The sequence below is a fragment of the Linepithema humile genome, chromosome 1 (assembly GCF_040581485.1).
Source record: "Linepithema humile isolate Giens D197 chromosome 1, Lhum_UNIL_v1.0, whole genome shotgun sequence".
In the NCBI taxonomy this organism is placed as follows: domain Eukaryota; kingdom Metazoa; phylum Arthropoda; class Insecta; order Hymenoptera; family Formicidae; genus Linepithema; species Linepithema humile.
Window position 1 is genome coordinate 9,999,394 of NC_090128.1, and position 22,350 is coordinate 10,021,743.

General features: G+C 38.3%; 1 protein-coding gene and 1 long non-coding RNA gene across 5 annotated transcripts in view; both read left to right on the forward strand.

Annotated features, from left to right (window-relative positions):
- The window catches only part of LOC105672867 (uncharacterized), a 66,310-nt gene extending 44,278 nt beyond the window's left edge, over positions 1–22,032 (forward strand). For all 4 annotated transcript variants that reach the window (XM_012368074.2, XM_012368073.2, XM_012368076.2 and 1 more), the window contains 3 exons: positions 4,038–4,226; positions 18,237–18,519; positions 18,722–22,032. In XM_012368074.2, the coding sequence (XP_012223497.1) occupies positions 4,038–4,226; positions 18,237–18,519; positions 18,722–18,850 (601 nt within the window). In that variant the 3' untranslated portion in view covers positions 18,851–22,032. The remainder of the gene's footprint in view (positions 1–4,037; positions 4,227–18,236; positions 18,520–18,721) is intronic.
- Positions 6,424–13,624, forward strand: LOC137001674 (uncharacterized). Its single transcript, XR_010891597.1, has 2 exons — positions 6,424–7,356; positions 13,391–13,624. It is a non-coding gene; the product is annotated as an uncharacterized lncRNA (long non-coding RNA).
- Positions 22,033–22,350: the final 318 nt, after the last annotated feature.

Below are 22,350 nucleotides of genomic sequence, written 5' to 3' on the forward strand. Positions count from 1 at the left end.
TCGCGCATTACGAAGGAATCGTTATCGACGCGCAGAATCGATTCCACGGCCGGCGACCGTGGTCGAGAACCGGTTCCGAGCCTCGTCCGGTCCGCGTTTTCGGTCCCTCTCCCTGCTTCGATCCTCATCGACTCGTTTTGGTCGATTATGCGCGACCGGCGGGATGTTGCGCAAGATCATGACTCCCTCGAAGCACATTCTGACGATCGAGTCCTCGATTCTCGCGCGATCGTTCTCCCTTTTTCAGAGGCGATCCTCGTTCGAGGACAAACCGCTCTCGCGACCTACATCGATCGGCAAATGTATGATACGTGTATTTTTTCTAAATGCGAAGAGTATAAAGTTTACACTATTGGACGGAATAACGAGAATATGTTCAATTAAGTTGTAGAATTAAAAATCTTTTTCAGTGGAAGTTAAATAAAATATCTCTCAATCTCTTAGCGCGAAACATTAAATTATTAACATACAAACTCTCACGCGAGATAGTAGAATATAACTGTAGGCTGATGCATTCGACATAGCTTGACATAAACTGCAATATCGCAAGTAACAGCGCACCTATCAAAGCAATGAATTCGAGTCTTGTAATCAGTAGCGAGAAGCGAAGGTTGACACGCTCGTCGACGCCAAACATTCAGTGGCTTATCGAGCGCGCGCATGAGATTGCCGTGACGGCCTATTTATCGTGCAAAATAAATACCTCGTTAATTCTATTCCCAGCCGAACGCGCAATTTTTATCGGCGGATGACTCATCACATCGTGCCCGGCGCACTCGCGTCGGAATTTTATCGTTCACGCGTCGGCTCGTGCGAACAACGTTCGTGGACTGCTGCTCACATCATTTGCGTGCGACAGGAGCGTACGATTTAAACTATTACTGCTGTTGTTATAAATTAGAGTTATTAATTTTTTCGCAGACTTTTCGAATTATATAAATTTCGTATTTTTATTTCGCATTTCTTAAATTTTATGTTTATAATATTTTTCACGGACACGTTAAATTATATGAGCTTTGCATTTTTATTTCCGCTGCACGACATTCGTAATTTATTCATGACATTGCTCTTTGCGAAATGCACTCTGACTCGAATATCTCTACATTCTTCGAGTCCCATAACGCTCTAGCGGCGTGCCCTTCAAAGTGCAGCCAATTTCTCTTCTCGAGATCGTTTTCCTTGCGCGTCTGCCCTCCTTTACCTCCATCATCTAAAACCGATGATATAACCCCTTGGAGGATATTCATCGAATCGAATTTTCACGAGTGTGAGAAGTAGATGTACACTTATACAGCGTGTCCCGGACCCATCGACCTGCCCGCAAGCAATAAGATGGTGTAATTTAGTGACGCAATACTCTCGAGCATAGTAACACTTCGGGAAAAACTAGGCATTTTTAGCCTTTGTTCTCCTCTATTTAATCCTTATCTTTGTGTGTTCGGAAAATTGACTGTACGTAGATTAGAGAGCATCCGGCGGTGCTAGAACGCTTCATATTTTCAGCGTTTTATCTCCAGCGTTTTATTTCCCTAAATGATATTTCTGGCATTTAGGTAAAAAGGTATGCGTCCACAGGGAGATGCTCGTTGTAATTGCATCGGCCCGCTCATGCAAGTTTCATAGAAGTGTCAAGGCGAGCGAAAATGCATTACTGATGCATCGCGGTACAACAGTTAACCATATTCAGTACACTTACGTGCCGCATCGCGCATAAACTCCTTAACGGTTTTCATATGCTGCAATCTCATAGAGTTTAATTGCCAAATTAAATATCGAGAAAAATAAATATGTTGCATGTTAAACAAGGAAAATTATAACGTAACCCTCCTCTTTAAATACTTTTATATTTAATACTTTTATATTTCATTTGAGATATGTTAATAAAAATTCTAAGAGAGATTCTTTAATTTTATTTACAATTTTTAACTTTTCGATTTATTGAAATATACATTATATTTCCTCGCATCTTTATATTTTTTATTTTCCCCGTATTTCAATTTGCTTCTCGGAACTCGCCAACGCGAATCGTTCACAATAGCAAGAGATCATTCATCTTAGGCATGTGGACAGACAGAGATAGAAGTCCACTTTAGATATTACGCTTTCCAGGGAGAGCTCTTGTCCGCCGATTGTTCATTGCGCGAATTATGAAGCGGATTTAGAGATTCATAACAAAGCCACCGTCCTGATGTGCACTCTCGATAGTTGGCAATCTTTACGCGCGCTGGCCGAGTGCCACTTGTGTGCAACACGTGTACACGCGGATTTCCGCAAAAATCAAAACGTACGACGAACGAATGGAAACGATGAAACTGCTCGTAGATTATACAGGGTCGTTATTCTCGCGCGCGTTTCCTCTGATACCGCTCCCGTTAATCTCGTCGCGCGCATAATCAAATCGACTGTGTGCCAAATGATGGCACTTCGCAGCCGTATATATCGTAAGGAAGTATTGTTTGCGAAAATGGATTGCATGCGAAAAGATCAAGTTTTGTCTTGAATCCTCGTGATTAAACTAACGGGGTTAACTTTCGTAATTATCGCGAATTAACCTTCTCTGCGGAGTAAATACACGGCCAATTCTGAATGATTAAGGGAAAGAATACTTAATTGGCGAATTTCGTCAATTTTCGTGAAACTACTTTTTTAGTGGCAAAATTAACCAATGTAGCTGTATAATAACGCCTTGATTTATAAATAATGGTACCTTAAAAATATGGAACATACTAAATATAAGCAAAATCAATATCTGGAATTTGAAACGACCGATATCACTCCGCAGCCATGAAGGTAAAAGAATAAACGTTTTGTATCTCAATATGCGACATTTCTTTCAATTCTCTATTCATGTCACAAAGTGACATATGTTGTTCCAGTTTCAAGGTGTTGTGAGATGAAAAGAAGCTCATTTTTGCACATTAACTATTTTTTATCGCTCGATTTTGCTTATTTATTTTTTTGAAAATTATAATTTTGCATTAAATTACATAGAAATTTTTGAAAGTAACAAAATTATGATCAACATTATCTCTCAAGTAAATTTTTTATGTACATTTACAAATACTTTGGACTGAGGTGAAATCAGAGTTTCCGGTTTCGTGGTAGAGCAGTGAACCCTTTCGTCGCGATTCCGTTGCATCCTGCCTGTATTATGTACGTATTGCAATCTCCCGTTTCGATCTCTCGATCCGCCGACGTCGCTGCACCGCGACGCGTAACGTGGATGACGTCGTTGGAAAGTTATGTAAGCGGCAAACGAGCAATCAGACGACCGACTTGCATTTCGTCGCACGCCAAGCAGACGTACGCTCAGGTCGCTGCCTCCGGGCGTAAGATGGAATCAAAGCCAATTACTTTATCGAAACTCCTTTAAGGTGTTTTTAAAATAAAATTTGAAAAATACAATCTTTTTCAAAATGTAATTCAAAGTACGTTTACATGAAGCATAGAGAAATTTCTAATATTTTTATTATTTTATTTTGATCAAAATTATAAAAAATATTACTCGAGCGGAAAAATTTATTTATCGCTATGGACACGTTAATCCTTCAGTCAGCCAATGAAAGATTAGCCGCTTTATACATGAGAGTCATATATGTGCGTGCACCGCGGGCGTTTTGAAGGAAGGGTTCTGCACGCTTCTGACGGCAGGACACGCGAGGAGGCGTGGCGACAAAAGCGGAAGTTAAATCGTTAAATTTCGCTCAGCGCACTTTTTTTTGCGATCTTGCGAGGGTGGCGGAAATCCACCCTTCACTTTATTATCCGTGACTTGCCGGTTCTCTGAATACAAAGACGGTCGTTAAATAGTAGTTTTAATGAAGAACGCGGAAGCAATATACTCAGCGAGAAAAGGAAAGGAACTTAACTTTTGCAGTTCTTCTTTATTAAAATTTTAACAATACCCTAATTATCAGTAAAAAATTATTTTATTTTAAGTTTGTGGGGACCACAAATAAAATACTTTTTACTCCATTGATTATAATCCAATATGATATTTTTGTACTAACAAATTGCGTTTTTTTTTTTTATTTCAGCGAAGGTAGAGAAAAAGTACGCGTCTCGTTGTTAGGTCGTCCACAACCGTCGCCGGCGACGCCCGGCGTTCTTTTGCTGGAACCGATCACGCATTCGGTAGGACATCCAATAAACATGGCCAACAATCCTGCGGAACTTTTGACCACGCACACCGAACACACCACTCCCGCCTACCACGCGCAAATCAGGTAAGTTTCATCATCTTATTACGAATTTCCATGTTTATTTTTCTAACAGATAAACTAAAATTACTAAATATAAAGTTTGAAAGAAAATAAGATTAAGATTGAGAATCATCTCAAAAAGCAATACATTCCGCACATCTCATTATAAAGAACTTTTTAAGATTTTTTTTGTGAGTTTAAACTTTGTGACATTAAAAAGATGAATCAGCCAGATAGGACAGGATAAAAAATTATTGATCAAAAAGATTGACAAAATCGTTAGATGATAAATAAAAAAAAAAAAGAGTACGCTAATCATCGAAGATGAGAAACACTGTCCCCAGAATAATTAGCCTCCTGCGCACGATTCGCGCGACCCTTGACAGTCTTAATGGGCCGGAAGTGACGTTCTTTTCTCTCTCGGCCCCTCTCTTGCCTCTTTGTGTCTCCGTCGCCTGGTACCACCGCGCTACCAAACTGTTTACGACAGTTCTCCGCGGTTACAGCCTGTTCGTGGTACTGTGTAACCGTTAGACGAACTGTCCTATCGTTATTACTATTACGACATTACGAGCGGTCTAGCCCGCACACATCGAGTATAAACCTTTTAAAGGTTTCCTTTGTCAAACGCATACGATATAAGCCGATGAACAATGAAAATAATAACTTCATTGAGTACCCATAAATTATATCTTGTAACATTTGGATCTCTCTTTAGAGAACGAATTATGGGCAATAATGCAAATTTGCGTAAAGCATTAAAGGTCTTTTCTCGAAAATTATTAGCGATAAAAATGATATTTATTTCGAAACTTTAAGAAACGTCAGAGAAAAGAATATTTTCTATCTTTTATATTCCCATTAATAAAGATATGGATTGAAATGACTTTAAAGGATTCACAAAGGACTAAAGTAATTTTAATATATGATACGCAAAAGCCAAAGACGAGCACGTGCGATGGCAGCCGGTTGTACGGAAATAGTTTGCGCGGTAGCTGAATGAATAACCAATTTGCTGCAGACATATGCATATACATGCACATGCACACATACACACACGCAAATGTGCAAATTTTCACATTTTATGATTTCGCAGTGCTGGTCGTAAATGTAGAATTCGGGCAGCGCATGAATGTCTAAAAACGATGTTGGTTGCAGTCTACTTATTCTTACTTTTGGATAAGAATCAAAGAGTACACAGTATGTAATAAACAACTAACTTATTTTAGAGTTTTGAGAACGACTTCTTCATGACAGAACTTTGACAACTTGTATTAATGGCAATAATATTTCCGCTGTGTAATCTCGTGAGTTCTTTAACGTTCCGAATTTGTATGAATATATTTTTATAATCAATGCAATAGATAAAACCTCTTGATTAATTCATAATATTTTATATCTATGTGCACATGAAGCATTTATGGTATATAAAATATATCAAAAAGTTAAATATTCAATTAAAATAATAAAATAAATTTTTTATTTGATTATATAAAAAAAAGAAATTGTAGAAACACAGAATCCATTAATTCCAGACAGCAATCGGTAAATTAAAAGTTATTTCAGATGGATTTTGTTTGACATACAATCCTTCTCATTTCGAATTATGCAACGTGTAAACGTTTGACGTTTCGCGGATTGAATTTCGTACGTGTGAAATCTCGATCGCGATAAAACGGTTTATCTTTCGCGTTGCATCCTCACGTTCGACCTTACATAATTCATCTGCCGGCAAAATGGACGCCGAAATGGAAGAGAAGGAAACCGAGAGAACCGGTCGAGCCTTCTCCTCCCATTTGAAAGCATCTCGACTTTTTCCTATACGATCCTAATCTTCCCTAGCGATGCAGCACCCGATCGGTTGCACGGTTATACACTCGCGACGTACAGACATTGTTACTTAGAGAGAAATTACGTAAACTCACGCGTACATCGTGCAAGACTTCTAATTGCTAATGCAAGCAATCGTGTCGCGGCGGAATCCGCCCGTATAGAAATCACCGAGACGTAAAATTCCTCAACGTTTCGTCACGTACAATTTACGGGCGCTGCATCCTCTTATAAATTAATTTAGATATACCTGAAAAGTTTTCTGCTTTATATTAATGTTTCATATTTTTTTTACATTTTCTTGTGTGCATTTTTCCTAAAACAAAAAATGAAAAGATTAGCGCGCCACAAATATGCGATCTTCTATCGTTAGATCTCTCCGGGGAAAAACTAATTAATCTGAAAACATGTTATCACGAAATTTTCATTATACCAAGGTATCTAATTTTTTTTTAAGTTGGCGTAACATATAAAAAGAGAAGGACCGAGTGAAAATTAGTTACAAGTTTGCGGAAGAGTCCGCATCTCTTCAGCACCCTGTATATCCAGGATGCACCCGCCCACTTACCCGCCCGGCTACTATTACCCAGTCGTCCTCTCACATATACATGTCGCTGATTTCGCTATTCATTCATACACACGCGTACACACCTGCGCACGCGCCCATCCCCGCGTAACACACAATTGCGCCCGAGCTCGACTCGACTGCACCACCACCACCACCACCATCACCACCACCACCACCAGCAGCAGCAGCAACCTCGCCGAATCGCGGGCACCGCCGCCACACTGCGCTCTTGGTGCGCGCGAGTACACCGCCAGAAGTATAGCGAGAGGTGAGGTGAGGAGAGGTGCGACGACGACGGAGGACGGGAGAGATCGATATAGCGTGGGTGGATGTGCAGAGGTGCGGTGGGCCGCCGCCGCCGCCAGTCGTGCTGTCGGCTGCATCGGCGAACAATCGCGCGCGCACTTTCTCTCTCTTTCTCTCTCGTCGGTCTATCTCTCTTCCTCTCCTCGCTGTCTCCTCTTCACCCCGTTCTCTTTGCTCCCTTGCCACCCAAGTTCGTTCTCCTTCTTCGTCGTTCTCCCAGTCGTCCTTTTCGCGTAGCGAGCGCAGTCGATCGCGCGGTGGCGCCGATCGCTGCATCCCGCGTGACGCGGTGATAATACCGTGATACGTGTTACAGACATGGTGACACAGTGAATGAACAGTGCGCGGATGGTCTCGTGAGATCTTTCGGTCGGGATAAGGGAGACGCAATCGGGTTCGATATGTGAGTCTGGAGGGATCAACCGATCGCGTTTCGGGATTCGCCTCGATGTGCAACCGTTTGATTTTCACTACCTGCTCTTCCCCCCTTTCTCTCATTCTGGCCGGCTCTTTTTCTCTCTCTCTCTCTTCGACGCACGTGTGTGCGCGAAAATGCGTGTCACGCATGATTTTTCTCACAGCTGGGAACCCGCTGGAAACCCGCTGGAACTTACGATTCCAATGGCCGCGCGATTCCGACCGCAATTTGCTACGCAACGTACGCCAACGAGCAACGATTGCGAAGGCAGTGCTTATGAAACTAGAATTTCTTTGTGTATTTTTCATTGTGGACAGCGTCGAGCTGCCTCATGACTACGTGAAAATAATTCATAATACCCATTCCGCGACGAGAAACTGCAGACTCAGTGCTTGTAAGGCACTCTTTCGAGGTTTTTTCTGCTCTATGTTCTTTAATATTTCATTTTTCAGCAAAAAATTTTCTGAACAAAATATATTTTTCCTGTTTCTCTTTTTTTTAGAATTTGGTTCTCCGCATAGCGCTTTTGCTCTTTTTTATACAGTTTCGCTCTTATAAATTTGTGTTTTAAAACTAATAAAAAATACAAGCCAGGTTACCTTAAAACAAAGAAAACATAATAAACTACCATTTATTGACTTTTTTCCGCGTGCCATCTTGCTTCCGTGTGTATTTCCAGTAGTCTATACTCTACACTTATACTATGGATTTTCCTTTGTCAGCTATATTATATCAATTTTATTATTTTCTTCAATTAACAACAACCAGTAATTTCAATAATGACAGCAATTATAACGTACCGTAATTTATTAAATGTGTACACAGCATTTGCAATTAATGAATTAATATATATCAATAATCAATATATTTTTTTATACCGGTGATCTAAATAGTTTTTACGGTCGTGTCTTCAATTTCGCGTCGTGAAAGCTACAAAATTCGCGAAGTGGAATTCGGGGTGATCCGAATGTGTCCAAGCCAGAGCGGCGCGTGCCAAAGATAGCGACCAAAGGAACGACGACTTCGTCGGGAACCGTGACCTGCCTTAGAAAGGTTCAGGACCGTACGAGATAAACGCCATTGCGATCACCTAATTGCCTAATTAATCATAGAAGCGTGAACCAACCTTTTACCGTCCCGAACGTTTATCGAGCGTGCCATTGTTGATCTTAAATTCTTAATTAATCTAGTGGCATTTAATCGTAGCTTCGTTGAAGTATACAGTCGTTATTTTTTATTCGTCAGAGTTTAGTACATTAATATATTATAATAATTTTGGTTTTACAAACTAATAATTACAAAATTTATAAAAATTATATTTAAAATTATGATACTCTGTTATTTCAGAATAATAACTATTTTGCAATTTATCTCTTTTTTTAACAACACTTCTATAATTATATGCAGAATGAGATTTACGCACTGTCAAAGGACGTGATTTATTACTTTTGCATTCGTCACGTTCATAAAGATTCAATATACATTTACGAGGGCGTGTCTCGCGCATAAAATGATGCTTCAAGATGCATCTTTAAGATGCGAGTAGGTTGAGACGATAGCGACGATCACGGCGTGAATTTTTCAGCGGGGCTTCGTCGCATATCCGAGAAAAATACACGTTACCGCGAACAGGATAATAATAACTCATCCGCGTAGATGTGTGCGCGCTTCGACCGGCGCTCGTTAATACAAAATAGAAGATTTAGAATACGCTATTAATATCCTTGTAAGCAGTTCTCTTCGATTTCACGCAGTGTAACTTTTAATTTGATAAATTAATTTATGATTATTTTTGAGTAATCATTTTTAATTGTTTAACAAAATCTTTTTAAATTCTAATTATTTTGCCGTTTAAATGGAGTTAATTGCCACAATAATTTTAGAATAAATATTGTGTTGTACATTGTTCAATAATATTTAATTTTTGAGATTTAACCAAGATCGAAATCACGAATAAATGGACGTATTGAAATGTTAATCTCGCGCTGACTTAACGACAGGCTGGTTGAGCGATGCCCTGTGACATAATTTTTGCCCTCGCACTCTCACGACCTCCTCATTTGAATGACGCTCGCCCTCCACCTCGTTGATCTCCATTAAGCTCCTTCACGGGAAATTCGGTCGCGCGGGTCCTCATGTTACTGCCAATTACCAATTATGCGTCGATAAGCGAGTAACGTCTCTAAGTGGATTATACTAGCTTCTGTGACGACTTGTGTAGCGGTCGACTGTAACTGACGATAGAGTTCGTCCAATAACGATTTCTTTCATAAATTATAATAATTGTTGAATATTTTATTTGCAGAACTATTACATGATGGAATTTTGCGGGAATATTTCTCTTATATGCCAAACCTTTACAGCATAAAGATTTCTGACTTTGTAGATATGTTTTTTAAACAATTTGGGGACGATTTATCTGTAGCGAAAATTTGATCAGACTTTTGATAAACTTATATATCTTCCTAATTTTCAACATTAAACATCTTGATAATTAATCACGAACTCGATTTAAAATTCCATCAAATTAAAATTTACTTTGAATTAAATACAAATTAATTTTATTACTCTATTTAATTACTCTATTCAAAGCTGAGCGATAATGGAGCCTTTAATTTATCGACAATCCGTTAGATTTATATAGCAAAACTAATTTCAAGTATCAAGAATTAGTTGCACTGCGACGAATAAGGCGTTCCAGATATCTCGTAATCTGAGCCTAATTGAGTATTATATTCATTTCCCTCGTATCTTTTCTCTCTTTCTACTCTACAGGCATCAGAGAGCTTGGTCCAGGTACACGAAATCGACCACGCAGTCGCACAACAAGCGTGATGAATCCGTGACGGCGACACGCGGCGCAAACGCACGCACGCCTCCCTCATGCTGCGTGACCTTATACCCAGTAGCCCATATACGGCACAGATCATGAAATTAGGTCGAGTCATGACGCTTTTTATCTTTCAATAATTCCATTCTCTTGAGACTTTCGATCAAATGGCTCAAAATTTGATTATTACTTATTTTATATTCGTTTAATTTAGCCACTACAATATTATTATAAAATCTTCTTCAATGATGCCATTAATGGCACTACTGTTACTCTAAATGTCATATGGGTACCTTTAGAATATAAAAATCCATATTTGCATCTGGAAATGTTATATCAGAGTCAGACCCTTTCAACTTGGCTCGCTATTCGTGTGTAATCGAGAAACGCTTGATCTAATTTCCTGCTACAAAGAAGACGCATGTCTTTCGCGCAAGAAGCAGCCGTGACCCATATTCTCACCCCAGTCATCCAACCCCCATAACCGTTGGGCGCGAAGGCCAAAGAGAAGGGTGGCGGTATGCACCCTACAAGAGGGTGCGTCATTAGACGACGATAGGCAGGCAGGGCGAGGCCGTGTCGGCCGTTAATCAGGATCCTGAAAATGTCAAATGGCTCGAAATAGTCGATCGTAGAAAGTCATCGGCAGTCACTTTCGCAATTAATCGCAAATACGTACATCCCCACGCGCGTCCTTTAACCCTTCGGTATGATCACATTTCGCACTGACTTTTTCACGAGCTATATTCAGCGACTGATTTTCTACCCCCCCCGACGGTTAGGGACACACATGTACGTCGAGCCGGGAAAGGTCGATATTTTGTCAGGTGATAGCGACAGGCATTTCGAGCAAGAAAGTTCATATGAACATGAGAAAGTTCATATGCGGTCGATTCATGTTAAATTATCTGGTTTTAGAAAGGAGTATTTTATTCTTTGCAGGAAAATGTAAATAAATGATATCGATGGATAATTTTAATATTTTAATATATCATATTATTAATATCTTTTTACCGTTTAATGTGCTATTAGTATTTTAAATTAAAATTTTATTTTTGACTTTAGACATTAAAATTTTGCTAATCATCTTTTTTAATTTTCCACTTTTATAATTCACTCGTTTAATTAACGCGTTTTTTCCACACAGCTTAATTTGGTTTTTTACATGAAGATGACATTTTCGTGTTAATGTAATAATTTGCATTATATTGTAGATTCTAAAATATTATAGAACATTCAGAATGTTTATGTAACTTTACTGAACTTAAAAAAAATGTGACTAACGGACATAAATGCAGTGTTCCTGTATTTGATGAAATGTACACACACGTTAATTGGTCGACAGAGAGCTTTATTTATAGAGAAAAAAAAAGAACTCTCCGTGCATGTTACACTTCATTGATGAGTAAATGAATTAACGAGTAATTTCTGAAGAAAAGCACTACAGTCTTCTGGTTGTTTTTTTACCTTTTTTAAAATGTGCTTTATTATTTCTTTTAATAATTTTTTATTTTTATTCCACATTTTTATTTTTCTATAATTTTACATTTTGATTTAAAATGATTTAAACTTATTACTATTATTACTTACTGAAATATAGTCCAGTGTTTCGTTCTACATGTTTTTAAGTTTCACCTTTATTTTTATATCCATGAAAATGGATGACAACCACACTTCGCCTCATTTTAAATATAGCGCTGACTGTTTGCGACATGCCCTTGTCAAATCAATTTAGATTTTCTACTGATGACTGATAAATCTGTGATTTGCATACCGTTTCGTCGGAATCAACCGTCGTTGAAGCCGTATGTTGTACATAAACAGTGCTAAATCGATACCATTCGTGCTCCACTAGGCAACTAGTTGCACCAGTCGCATATCCTAGAACTCCTACACTCTCCCTCTCTTCCGACGCAAAACCTTTCGCATTAACACTAAATATAGCTGATCGATTATCTTCTTCAATATCATTCTTACTCCACTAAACTTGGTTGCTTGCCTGTCTTCGAGGAACACCCGATACTTTTTATTTCAGCGCTTTATTCAATGTTAAATGACTCTTCACTGACTCTCTGTTCATACACAATTAGCCTTTGATGTTCTTTGTATTGGAGTGGTTAGATTTACACGGCACATATTACACGTACCGAAAGCGCGAGTAGAATGCGCAGCAGCTGAAGAGCCGCGCATTTCTACTTCGAGCGCTGACTCAATGTGTAAATTTCCGAGCTATTTTCGAACTCTGCGCGCATCCTCGAAAATACCGTTGCGGATGAACAAATCACTGTCTACGAGCAATTTTTCTTAACAAGTACACGTGTAGGAGACTGATACGGTTGACCGGTGATTCGGCGCAGCGGCCATGTCGGAGAGAGGAGGAAATGGGTCACGGACTTTCCCGAAATAGGTCGCTTCTCGGCCGGAGCTTTCACGTGACGGAACCGAATCCTGACTTATCCGCGTTACAAGCTCGCGGAGCCTATTCGGACTTTTATCGTGAGAAAAAGACTGGGAAAAATCTCAAATAGAAAATACTGATAAACAACAAAATTTATTATTTACATCTGAAAATTATACGACAAAATTGTGATACTAGAATAACTAGAAGAATGATTAGGATCTGTGAAGTTAGCACGACATTCTGTTAATATTTAAAAAAAATGAAAAGTGCTGCTGAAACTGTAATTATTTTTTTTTGTATTAATAGAATGTCATTCTAACTTTACAGATCCGAATTATTATAGGATATATAATATAAATTTTCACAAAGTGAAAGATATATAGATTCTTTAATAAATCGCTATGCAACTGACGAAGTAATTCTTCGAAGAAAATTAATGAAAATTGTAGAATAAATTTTTTTGTTGATTGTGTAATCCAGTGAGAAAACTGCGGAACCAATTTTCCACTTGGTCTTTGTACCAATTTCAAAATGTTCTAGTTATAGTCCGCGATCGTTCGTTCCATCAATCTTCTGGTTTCTTACGCCAGAGAAACCGAACACTTGACGAACGATTTCATATCGAACGAACAAAACACAAAACACTCGATGGAAGACTTTTCTCTTGGCAAGCACGACCGACCCCAAAATAACGCGCGGTTCTTTTCGAACGCCAGAGAGAAAGAAACAAATCTCAGAAGGGAGAGAAAGAATTAGAAAGAGAGAAAGAGGGGGAAGAGATCTTCCGCTACGTCGCGAACGCGCTTAAAAATAAAATCTTACGTTGCTCTTCAAGTTCGTCCGCGCGAAATCGGCCAAGTTCTTCTTCTTCAACGAGGCGGAGACGTTCCAGTCGGTCTTCTGGTCAGCCCGTAGGTTTTTTACAAGAGTGAAAGCATGATGAAGTGTACGAGAGTCGACTTCGCGCTCGACGGAGCGTGAGAGAGTGCAGGAGAAACGGAGAAAGAAGGAGAGGGAAATATATTTTAAAGATTGACGTTGTCAAATGTTGCTGGGCACGATCGAAAAATGACGACCACCCACGGCGGCCACGTGTACTACGTGATTAAGGTGCCCAAGGACAGCACTGACGGCAACGAGAGGTAATCGCACTCGACAGCTCCTTTACATAAGCGTCCCAACCTCCTCAACAACCTCTCCCCTTCTTTGAGCCCTCCTCGTAGTTGCGGCTTCTTCATTGTTCGTATCTCGTTCGCTTCATCTTCCGTTAAGTCGTTGCATGCAAAATAACTCATCCTGAAAGCTTCACTTTTATGGAACGTTTTTTATAAAATAAGCATTTTTCTAAACAATCGAGTATTACATAACAGTTGAAGTAAAATCATTCTTTTTATATAAATATATGTTTCAGTTCTCGCGAGATGTTTGCGATTTCTCAAGTTGCAGTACATTTCTAGAATAGTAAAGAAAAACAAATTGGTAATTTTTTAGCTGCATGTTTTCTGCACCAAGAATTACCTGAAGATTACTGCAATGCAAAAACGTTTCTCGTGCAACGACCCGATACTTCTCATCTCTTATCTCTTCTCGTGGTTCATTGACTCGTGCCGCTTTTCCTTCCTCATTCCCTTTCATGCTTTTCTCTACTCTCTTTTCCCATCTTCTTGCCTTCTTTTCACATTCTGCTTTCTTTTCATCGCGAAAATAGTCAAGCGAGTTCGATCGCCGGGCGGCCGTTCTCGAGCTATGCGCCGCGTCGGCCTCAAAGAGCAAAGAACGACGTTTCCTTCTCGAGGGTCTTCAACCCCTGGCTGACTATATAGACCTAGACGAGGTCTATACATCAACCGGAGATCCGCCGGCAAATCATGCCGGCCACGTTTAGCCTCGCGAAAAATACAGGCTGTGATTAAAAGTGAAACAGCGTGATATACCTTTAATACATCGTGGCAAATTTAACTAGTCAGTCTTCATAAATTAAATATCAATATAAATTATTATAAATTAATTCTAATTTATATTTTTAATATTAATACAAAATTAAAAAATGTTAGGCTTGAAATTTTAAAACAATATTTAAAAAATTGAAAAAATAATATGAATTAAATTGCCAGATTGTTATAAATCAAATTAGTTGTATAATGACATTCATCGCACAGGATAAATGCAAATTTTCCACTATCCATCGCCTTAACTCGATTTTTTTGGTTGTTTAAATTATAATAAATATCAAAGAGTAGTTGTTAAATGAAATATTTTAAGTATTAATTGGACATTAACTAATCTGGCTTGCAATTCTCTTTTAAAGGCTTTCCATATTTATATTTGGATATTTTTCCTTCTTTTTTTTCCTTTTTTTTTTAAGTAGAATAATTTTACCGAAATAGAAAGATTATCGGTTACAAGCAGACAGAAAACAATAGCAGACAATACAAAAAGTTGAAAGAACCTTAATCGTGTCTCGAATCGTTTTTAGCGAAGTTATCTCGAATTGATCGAATAATCTCATGAGAACTCGTTGAAGAAAAATGGAAGTTGCATTGACTACGATCTGTCGTCTCGTCGGAAATCGAATCCCAATCGGACCCTATTTCCTCTACCCAACTAGATGTTATTTGAAGTCCGGCGCTTATGCTATATAGTCATTTCATTGCAAGGAACATGTATAATGGATCGATTACAGGAAATGAGCTGTCTAATGTTAAGGAAGGTCGGTCCGATAATGCAATTTTGCGCATGTAAGCCCACTGCGAATTTCTCCACGGTGGCAATTAAAGATCAAATTGACATGTATTTGCAGATTGCAATTTAGTTCAGTTAATATAATTTTATTAAAATTAGGTGAAGAACGATGAATTTTTATGTCATAAATTTTTGCGAACAAAAAGAATGCGTGGTGAAAATAAGGAATTCGAAAATTCTCACAAACAGTACTTGAATCTGATTGAAGCTGAATCGATATCTAATCACAAATTATAGGTGTAATTTATTTGATCCCATCTCTGGGCGGTAATATGCGCTACCGCCTACTTTTTGTCGATGTAAATGCCACGATAATACTACGCCAGGCGAGGAGTAAGCGCTTAAATCGCATAACTTTTCCAACACATCGCGTGTCACTGCCCAATTCTCGCTACTAATATAGCGGCCGCGCGAATGGCGCAGCTCGCGAGTTTCAGAGCGCGGCCCTGAAAACGCTCGATGTTCAATCTCCCGGCCGGTACGACCAGGAAGCACCGTGCAAATCGGCCGGAAGTACGCGTGCACACGTAAGCAAGCGGAGTAACAGTGCGCCACGGCGCAATTAAGCGCACCACAATGCTGAAGCTAATGTCACGGTCGTCGGGGCGGGAGCGGCGGTCGCCAATTGAGCATAATTTACTCTGACTTGACATTCGCCGCGCCTGCGACTAATTGGGATGCTGTTGGCTGCATCTAGATAGGGATGACTAATAATAATTTTTACAATAATTATTGAAAAGACGTTCTCGTGACGATGAATCAATGATAATCAATGTACAAATAATTTATCTGTAATAAGCAACAGCAATCAGCATGGCTCGATATTCTCATATAATTGATAATTTATTATTATATAGGAACCAATTTTTTTATTTGTTTAAAAAAAACTTTGAGCATGAATATTGAATAAAATTATGGTTTCTGAATCTAAAAAGGAAAAGAATACAGGCTCTTTTTCTATGTATAAAATATATAGTAGATTTAATATATTTTTTTTGTTCTAAAATTTATACGTTTTAATATTGAATGAGAAGTGATTATATATAAATAAAATATTCAGTGTTGATATCCAACAAGTATACTCTTATCATAAAATACGAATAAGTATCGTAGAGATATCTCTATTTACTATCGTGTGTTCCACATATAGAAGTTTCATTTAAACATATCGCGAGTTTTTATTTCCACACTTTTCAAAGTAATTGCATAATTATTCGCCAAGCACAAAGTCGCATTCTCGCCGTTGCGACTTTTCTTATCTGCGGCATATCTTGAGAACCGCTGCGACAAGCTCGCGCTAACGCGAGGCATGCGTGTGCCTGTGATTAGCACTCTGTGAATTGGAATTTAATTAGAGAGCTGAGAGCACGAAAGGAAGTGTATCCTTCCTCCATGTCTATTCACTTCAGGCAGACGATTATTGATAGTACGCGATTAGATCGAAGTGCGCGTAACAATTGTGTATTTGAAAAGCAAAAAGCCAAGTCTCCACAAAAATGTCTTCTTTCAAAAAATCTTTTTTAATCAAAAATGTAATTTATTAAATAAGCATATTTTGCGCATTACAAGATAAAAGACCTGCATTTTTCAAGCGACAAGAAAAAAATAAATATTAAAAAGAGAAATTATCACATCGCATCGTAAATTTTGTCGTTAAGTTTAATGCATTCACATTTCCGCGTTCTGCAGCCAGCGACTCGTTAAATTTATTGTTTTTAATAAGCTGGGTAATATTAAATTCCCGTGAGCTAAATATAAATATTATTTACGAATGAATAAATAGTCTATAATTTTCACATAAAGCTCTTCAATATTTCATAAGCAATATACACATACATTTCATGATAAGAGCATATTTATTAGACATAGGCATCTGCAGGACACGAAGCACAGAAGATCCCTTTTTGCCGTATGTTGCTACGTCAATTTTTTGTCAAGTTATAACGTTTCGAAAATCCGTCGTGCACGAAATGTTATGCATGAACGGGACGCACGTGAAGGGTATTTAATTTTACGCTACACTAACGGTATTATGACTAGCTGATCAGCTGATCAGCTGATCAGCTGCAGTGTAGGTCAAGCGAAAGTATACTCTCACTTTCGTCTGATTACCGTCACTTTCGTCAGACGTCGCTTTAGATCGGGATCGCTCGGGATCGCCCGTGATGCAAGCGACACAGGTCGATAGTTGTCAATACTTATTTTCTCGCTGAAAAATTGTGTAGAAAAAATTTCGCTTTAAAAACTGGGAATTTTCAGTGTTTCGAACAAGTCTAGCATCGTTTGTCTCGGATAATCGGAAATCTCTGATCTGTGAGGTAAAATAAAATTAACCCTTTCAGCACAACAGCGATAAAAACGTAAAACAATTGCTAAATCTATAAATGAATTTGTAGGTCAGGACCACATATCTGCACAGTAATTATTATGATTTCTTATTGCAGTTTCTAAATTACTTAATTTTTTTATAGGAAGAAAATACTTTATTCAAGTTACAGAATTTGTCTTTTTAATTGTCACATAATGCAAGCAAGTTAATAACGTAATCTAGGTTTTGCATTCTATTCTCACAGATTCATACTTTACATTATGCTAACATTATAAAGATCGTCTGAGCGTATATATAAAAAACTCACGTCTTAAATAGATTTATTCAAATAAATATATAGTTAAAAATAAATTACATAATTAATATAATGATTTATTGAACCATTGATAAAATTTTGTATTAGTACATGATTTATTTAATTGATTTTTGAAGTGTTGAAACAAAAATGTTGATCTGCACTGACAATACTTTTCCTAAGACTGTTTCGTCTCAATTTTAAATGAAGCAAATGTTACTCTTACATTTCACACATTTTAATTGCGAATTACTTTGTACAATATTTTCCCACGTGATAAAGAGAACTAAATATTTAATATATTTTTTATTTTAGCACGGACAGCGGCTGGGACAATCCATTCAGGCCGGACGGTGATCTTTCCCGAGAAGCCGACGAGATCGTCGAACTGATAAAGGGTGGAAAACCGATCACACCGACACCGGGTCAGAATGCGCCGGCGTTGCCGGGATGCGATGGCAAAGGCGAGCACGAATCCTCGAGTACCAGTCCGCTTCTCAAATCCGCGAACTGTCACTCGTCGCCGAGGCCTGGCCAAGAAAATGGCACTGCTCACGGTGGAACTCCTGCAAAAGGCAATCAGCCTGTCAATGAAAAGGTGAGAATAAAATCATGCGTCGATAAAGCTTGAATAATTCCTAATTTTAATATTAATAAACTCAAAGGTTTAATATAAAATTTATAGATTTACTAAATAAAATTTTAATATTGTTAATATTCAAAGATTTTAAACAAGAAAGAAGTAATGAATTGCTTGACGGCAATTTGTAAAGATAAAAATATATTTATCGATGTTTTAGGTTGGCGCAGCGAGGACCGCCACAGTGGAGGTTGCGAGGATGACGGCACAGGGCCCGGGCGATGCATCACAGGTTGAACACGTCACCCTGAAGAAGAAGCCTAAGTGCAAGTGCTGCGTGCTGCAGTAATGACCGCGCCACGGAGGCGGCGGAGACGCGCACGCGAGAGACCCTCCTCCACTGTCAGGAGCGTGACTTCGGGAACTCTTCGGGTCTGCAGAAGTCGCGACTGGGCAGCTCGAAGTGTCGGGGAACGTGAGATAAAACGTCGAGAACGTGTCGGCGAAAAAGCAGCTTGAAGAGAAGAGTCTCGTAAGGGACGAACGTTCCGGGCACGAAAACAGCGTCAGCGTTCTTTTTGGGACCTGAAGAAACAATCCAGAAGATGACTTCTTGGAGAGGGAAAAAGAGTTTTGTCTTTGAAATGATATAATATTGACGACGAAATATAAAAGGAAGTATTACAGGTTAAGTATATCGATGGATATTGCAGCTGAAAATAAATTAATATCCATTGATGCACTTCATTTGTATTGACTCATTTTCAGCTGTATATACTCTAAAAAGAAGTATATTTAGAATGAAGAGACTGCGAATCTAGAAAAATACTATCAAGTTGCGAAGAACTTGAAGGATAAAAAAAGATAGTAAATACAAATCGGATGAGATATTAAAGAAATTTTGTGTTTTCTAATCACGGAGTTTCAAGAAAGGAAAATGAGTAGAAATTCATTGAAGGAAATGAAAGGTATCGATACTAGATTGTTCGGAATTTAGAATAAGGACCAGAAGTAAATTCTGAGAAGCTGTTAATTCTTCCTGAGGAAGTTGCTGTCCTAAGATGTCCTGGAAAGTAGAAGCAAACTCTTGCCGAGGAAGATTCAACTCTTACCAGAATACCGGCTTCCACGCATAGGAAAGAATTTCAGGATCCACATTGAAGACGAGACGAAGAACGTCGGTGCGCGAACAAACGTTAAAACCGCTTCTCGAGACAGTGACATTGAAAGACCAGAGTTGGAAAAGAAACGCGAGGAAAAAGAAAGATAAGAGAAATCTATATATATTATACATACAAAACTATATTGTAGATACAGAATGGTAGCTGTATAGCTTATATGCTTTTACTATCGTGGTTAATTATCGTCAGGATTATCGTGATTTCGAGAATGCATCGTGCGCGTAGAGCGAGAAAGGGAAAGAAAGAGTGCATGAGAGAAAGCGCGAGTGTGCGAGAGAGAACGGGAGGGATGACGATGAATGAAATTGACTATAAGGGGGGCGACACAAGGCATGTAAAGTTCCGCGGGACGTCATTCGTCCGTTAGATCTCGGTGCGAGCAGACATACCGCCGTTTCTGGGGAATCTAACTCAGCGGCTTTGATCACTCTTTCTTTAATGCACTGTGAGGGTATTCGACGCGTTAAACATCACTGTATATAGGATGTATTAGACCGCACTTTGTTACGTCTACATATTCTCCAATTTGAAGTCGATTTATACAAACTTCACTTGCGAATAGCCTTTCAGTTTTAAAGGCTTATAATTAAAATTGTATTATTTGTGGCCGGAAGAAGGCTTTTGATACATTCTGTATACAGTAGTAAAGCGTTTATTTAATTGGATTCATTGAAGGGTTCTATAGATAAAATTTTTCGTTTCTTTTCTTCCTCCCTTAATTTTATACACGATTCCGTTGTTTCGAAAAGTTCTTCTTTAGCCACGAGTTTTTGCCAGCAAATAATGATGTCTAATTCGTGACTATAAGTTTTACAATATATTAATTTTTTATTTTGTAAATAATGCAATGGCTTTGTTTATATATATTCCTGCCGCTTTCTAAAATCTTTAATATTAGTCATCAGTTCCTAGTGATAAAGCAGTTAATAGTGTTTCTAATTTTATCTATGGAACTCTAGAAAGAGGGTTATTTTCGTGCGAATACAAATAGCGCTTAACATAAGCGTTAAACGGCGCTGTTCCCATAAATTTCTGAGAACCTTAACATGTCTCTTTCAGGACATCGTTGCATCAGCTGTTTGATTGCCTTAGAATCGGTAAGCTCTCTGGTTTGTCCGCCAGAATATGAAATTAACATCATCTGTTTGTTTGTTTGTTTTTTTTTTTTTTTTTATAATAATTGATACATGTGATTTTTTTATTATAACAAATACAAATATTGAATTTTTTAATTTCAGTTTTACGTTTTTAGCGACGAATTCAAGAGAAAACGAATTAATTCTCTTGCGATCAATCATGGTGAATAGAGCTGCGCCTTTTTGAACACGCCGAGGATTCACTCTTGAATTTTCGTCGTGTTCAACCGAATACCTAAGTGCATTTTGTTAATTATTGTCATGGGCGCCGCTAGAATTTTTCGTAGGGGCTTACATAAGCAGGATCATTGTTAATTATCTTTTTAAATATTTTTGTTGGGATTATTTTACATATGCCAAGGTATGTATTGAATTGAACATTGAATTGTACATTGAATTGAAAAAAATTTATGAAAGTTCTTCTTTCATCTCTTTATTTATATTATTTAACAACAAAATATTTTACTAAATTCTAATTAATGAGTGTCTTTTAATTAAACGTTTCGCATTTTTCTTAGAAAGTCAGATGGGTGCAAGTTGATCCCCTGCGCTTTTCTCACGACGCTCATGATTTTTTTGTACCTGCGTTAATGAATTCCGCAGCAGATCCGAGCGAGCTAGGACGAATTGGCTTTAAAATTTGTAATTATGATAAACTATAAAACTCTCAATTTAAATTTACAGTAGGTATAATCCAGCAATTGACTCTAAACTGCCACAGAACTTGTCATCTGATCAGATCAAGACACTTTGGTGTCGCCTAGCTCGTTATGATCGGTAGCAAAGCGGAAGTGCGTAAGGTGCTGGGGGGAAAGAAAATCGGATCGTTCGGACGATGGCGAAGATACTATTTTCCTAATTAACGAGCTGCTCGGTGGAGGGGGAAGTCTCAGTTCCTCCTCGTTTCCGCAGTGGCAATTTTTAATGGACGAAAGCAATTTATTGTGCGAACTAGTCGAAGGTATCGGGAGGTGTTAAACTCTTCGTGGCGGCGATTAAAGTGTCTCTTGATTATAATTATTGTCTATTATAATTATCTCGAATCATAAATCTTGATTGTATACGAGTATCAACGTACAATTTCAAGAGAGGGAGCATTGCATCGTTGCATTCAAAGTACAATGCTAAATCTGCTCGAAAATTTTTTTATCTCAAATTGCTTGTATAAAAAAAAATACGCTCTTTTATAAACGATATTAATAATTTAAATTAAACCGGCTTTTTAATTATTTAAACTCGATAATAGCATAGAAAATAGAGGAGAACGTATGCAACAGTATCTTTATTTTTTTTATTCCTTTATCTGCTCTGACAATGTGCCGCTCTCACAGCTTGTATTAATCCTCGAAGGGATCCGGAGATATACGATATTTCGCGTGCCGCGAAGAGCAGTTTGCGCAGCGCAGTGCAAACGAGAGGGATCTGTAACGCGCGCATACTTACACACGAGAACCTCTTAACGTCTGTTCCCACGCAAAATGTTGACTCTGCTGAGCTTACAGATATTAAACAAATATTAAATGTCTTGTTAA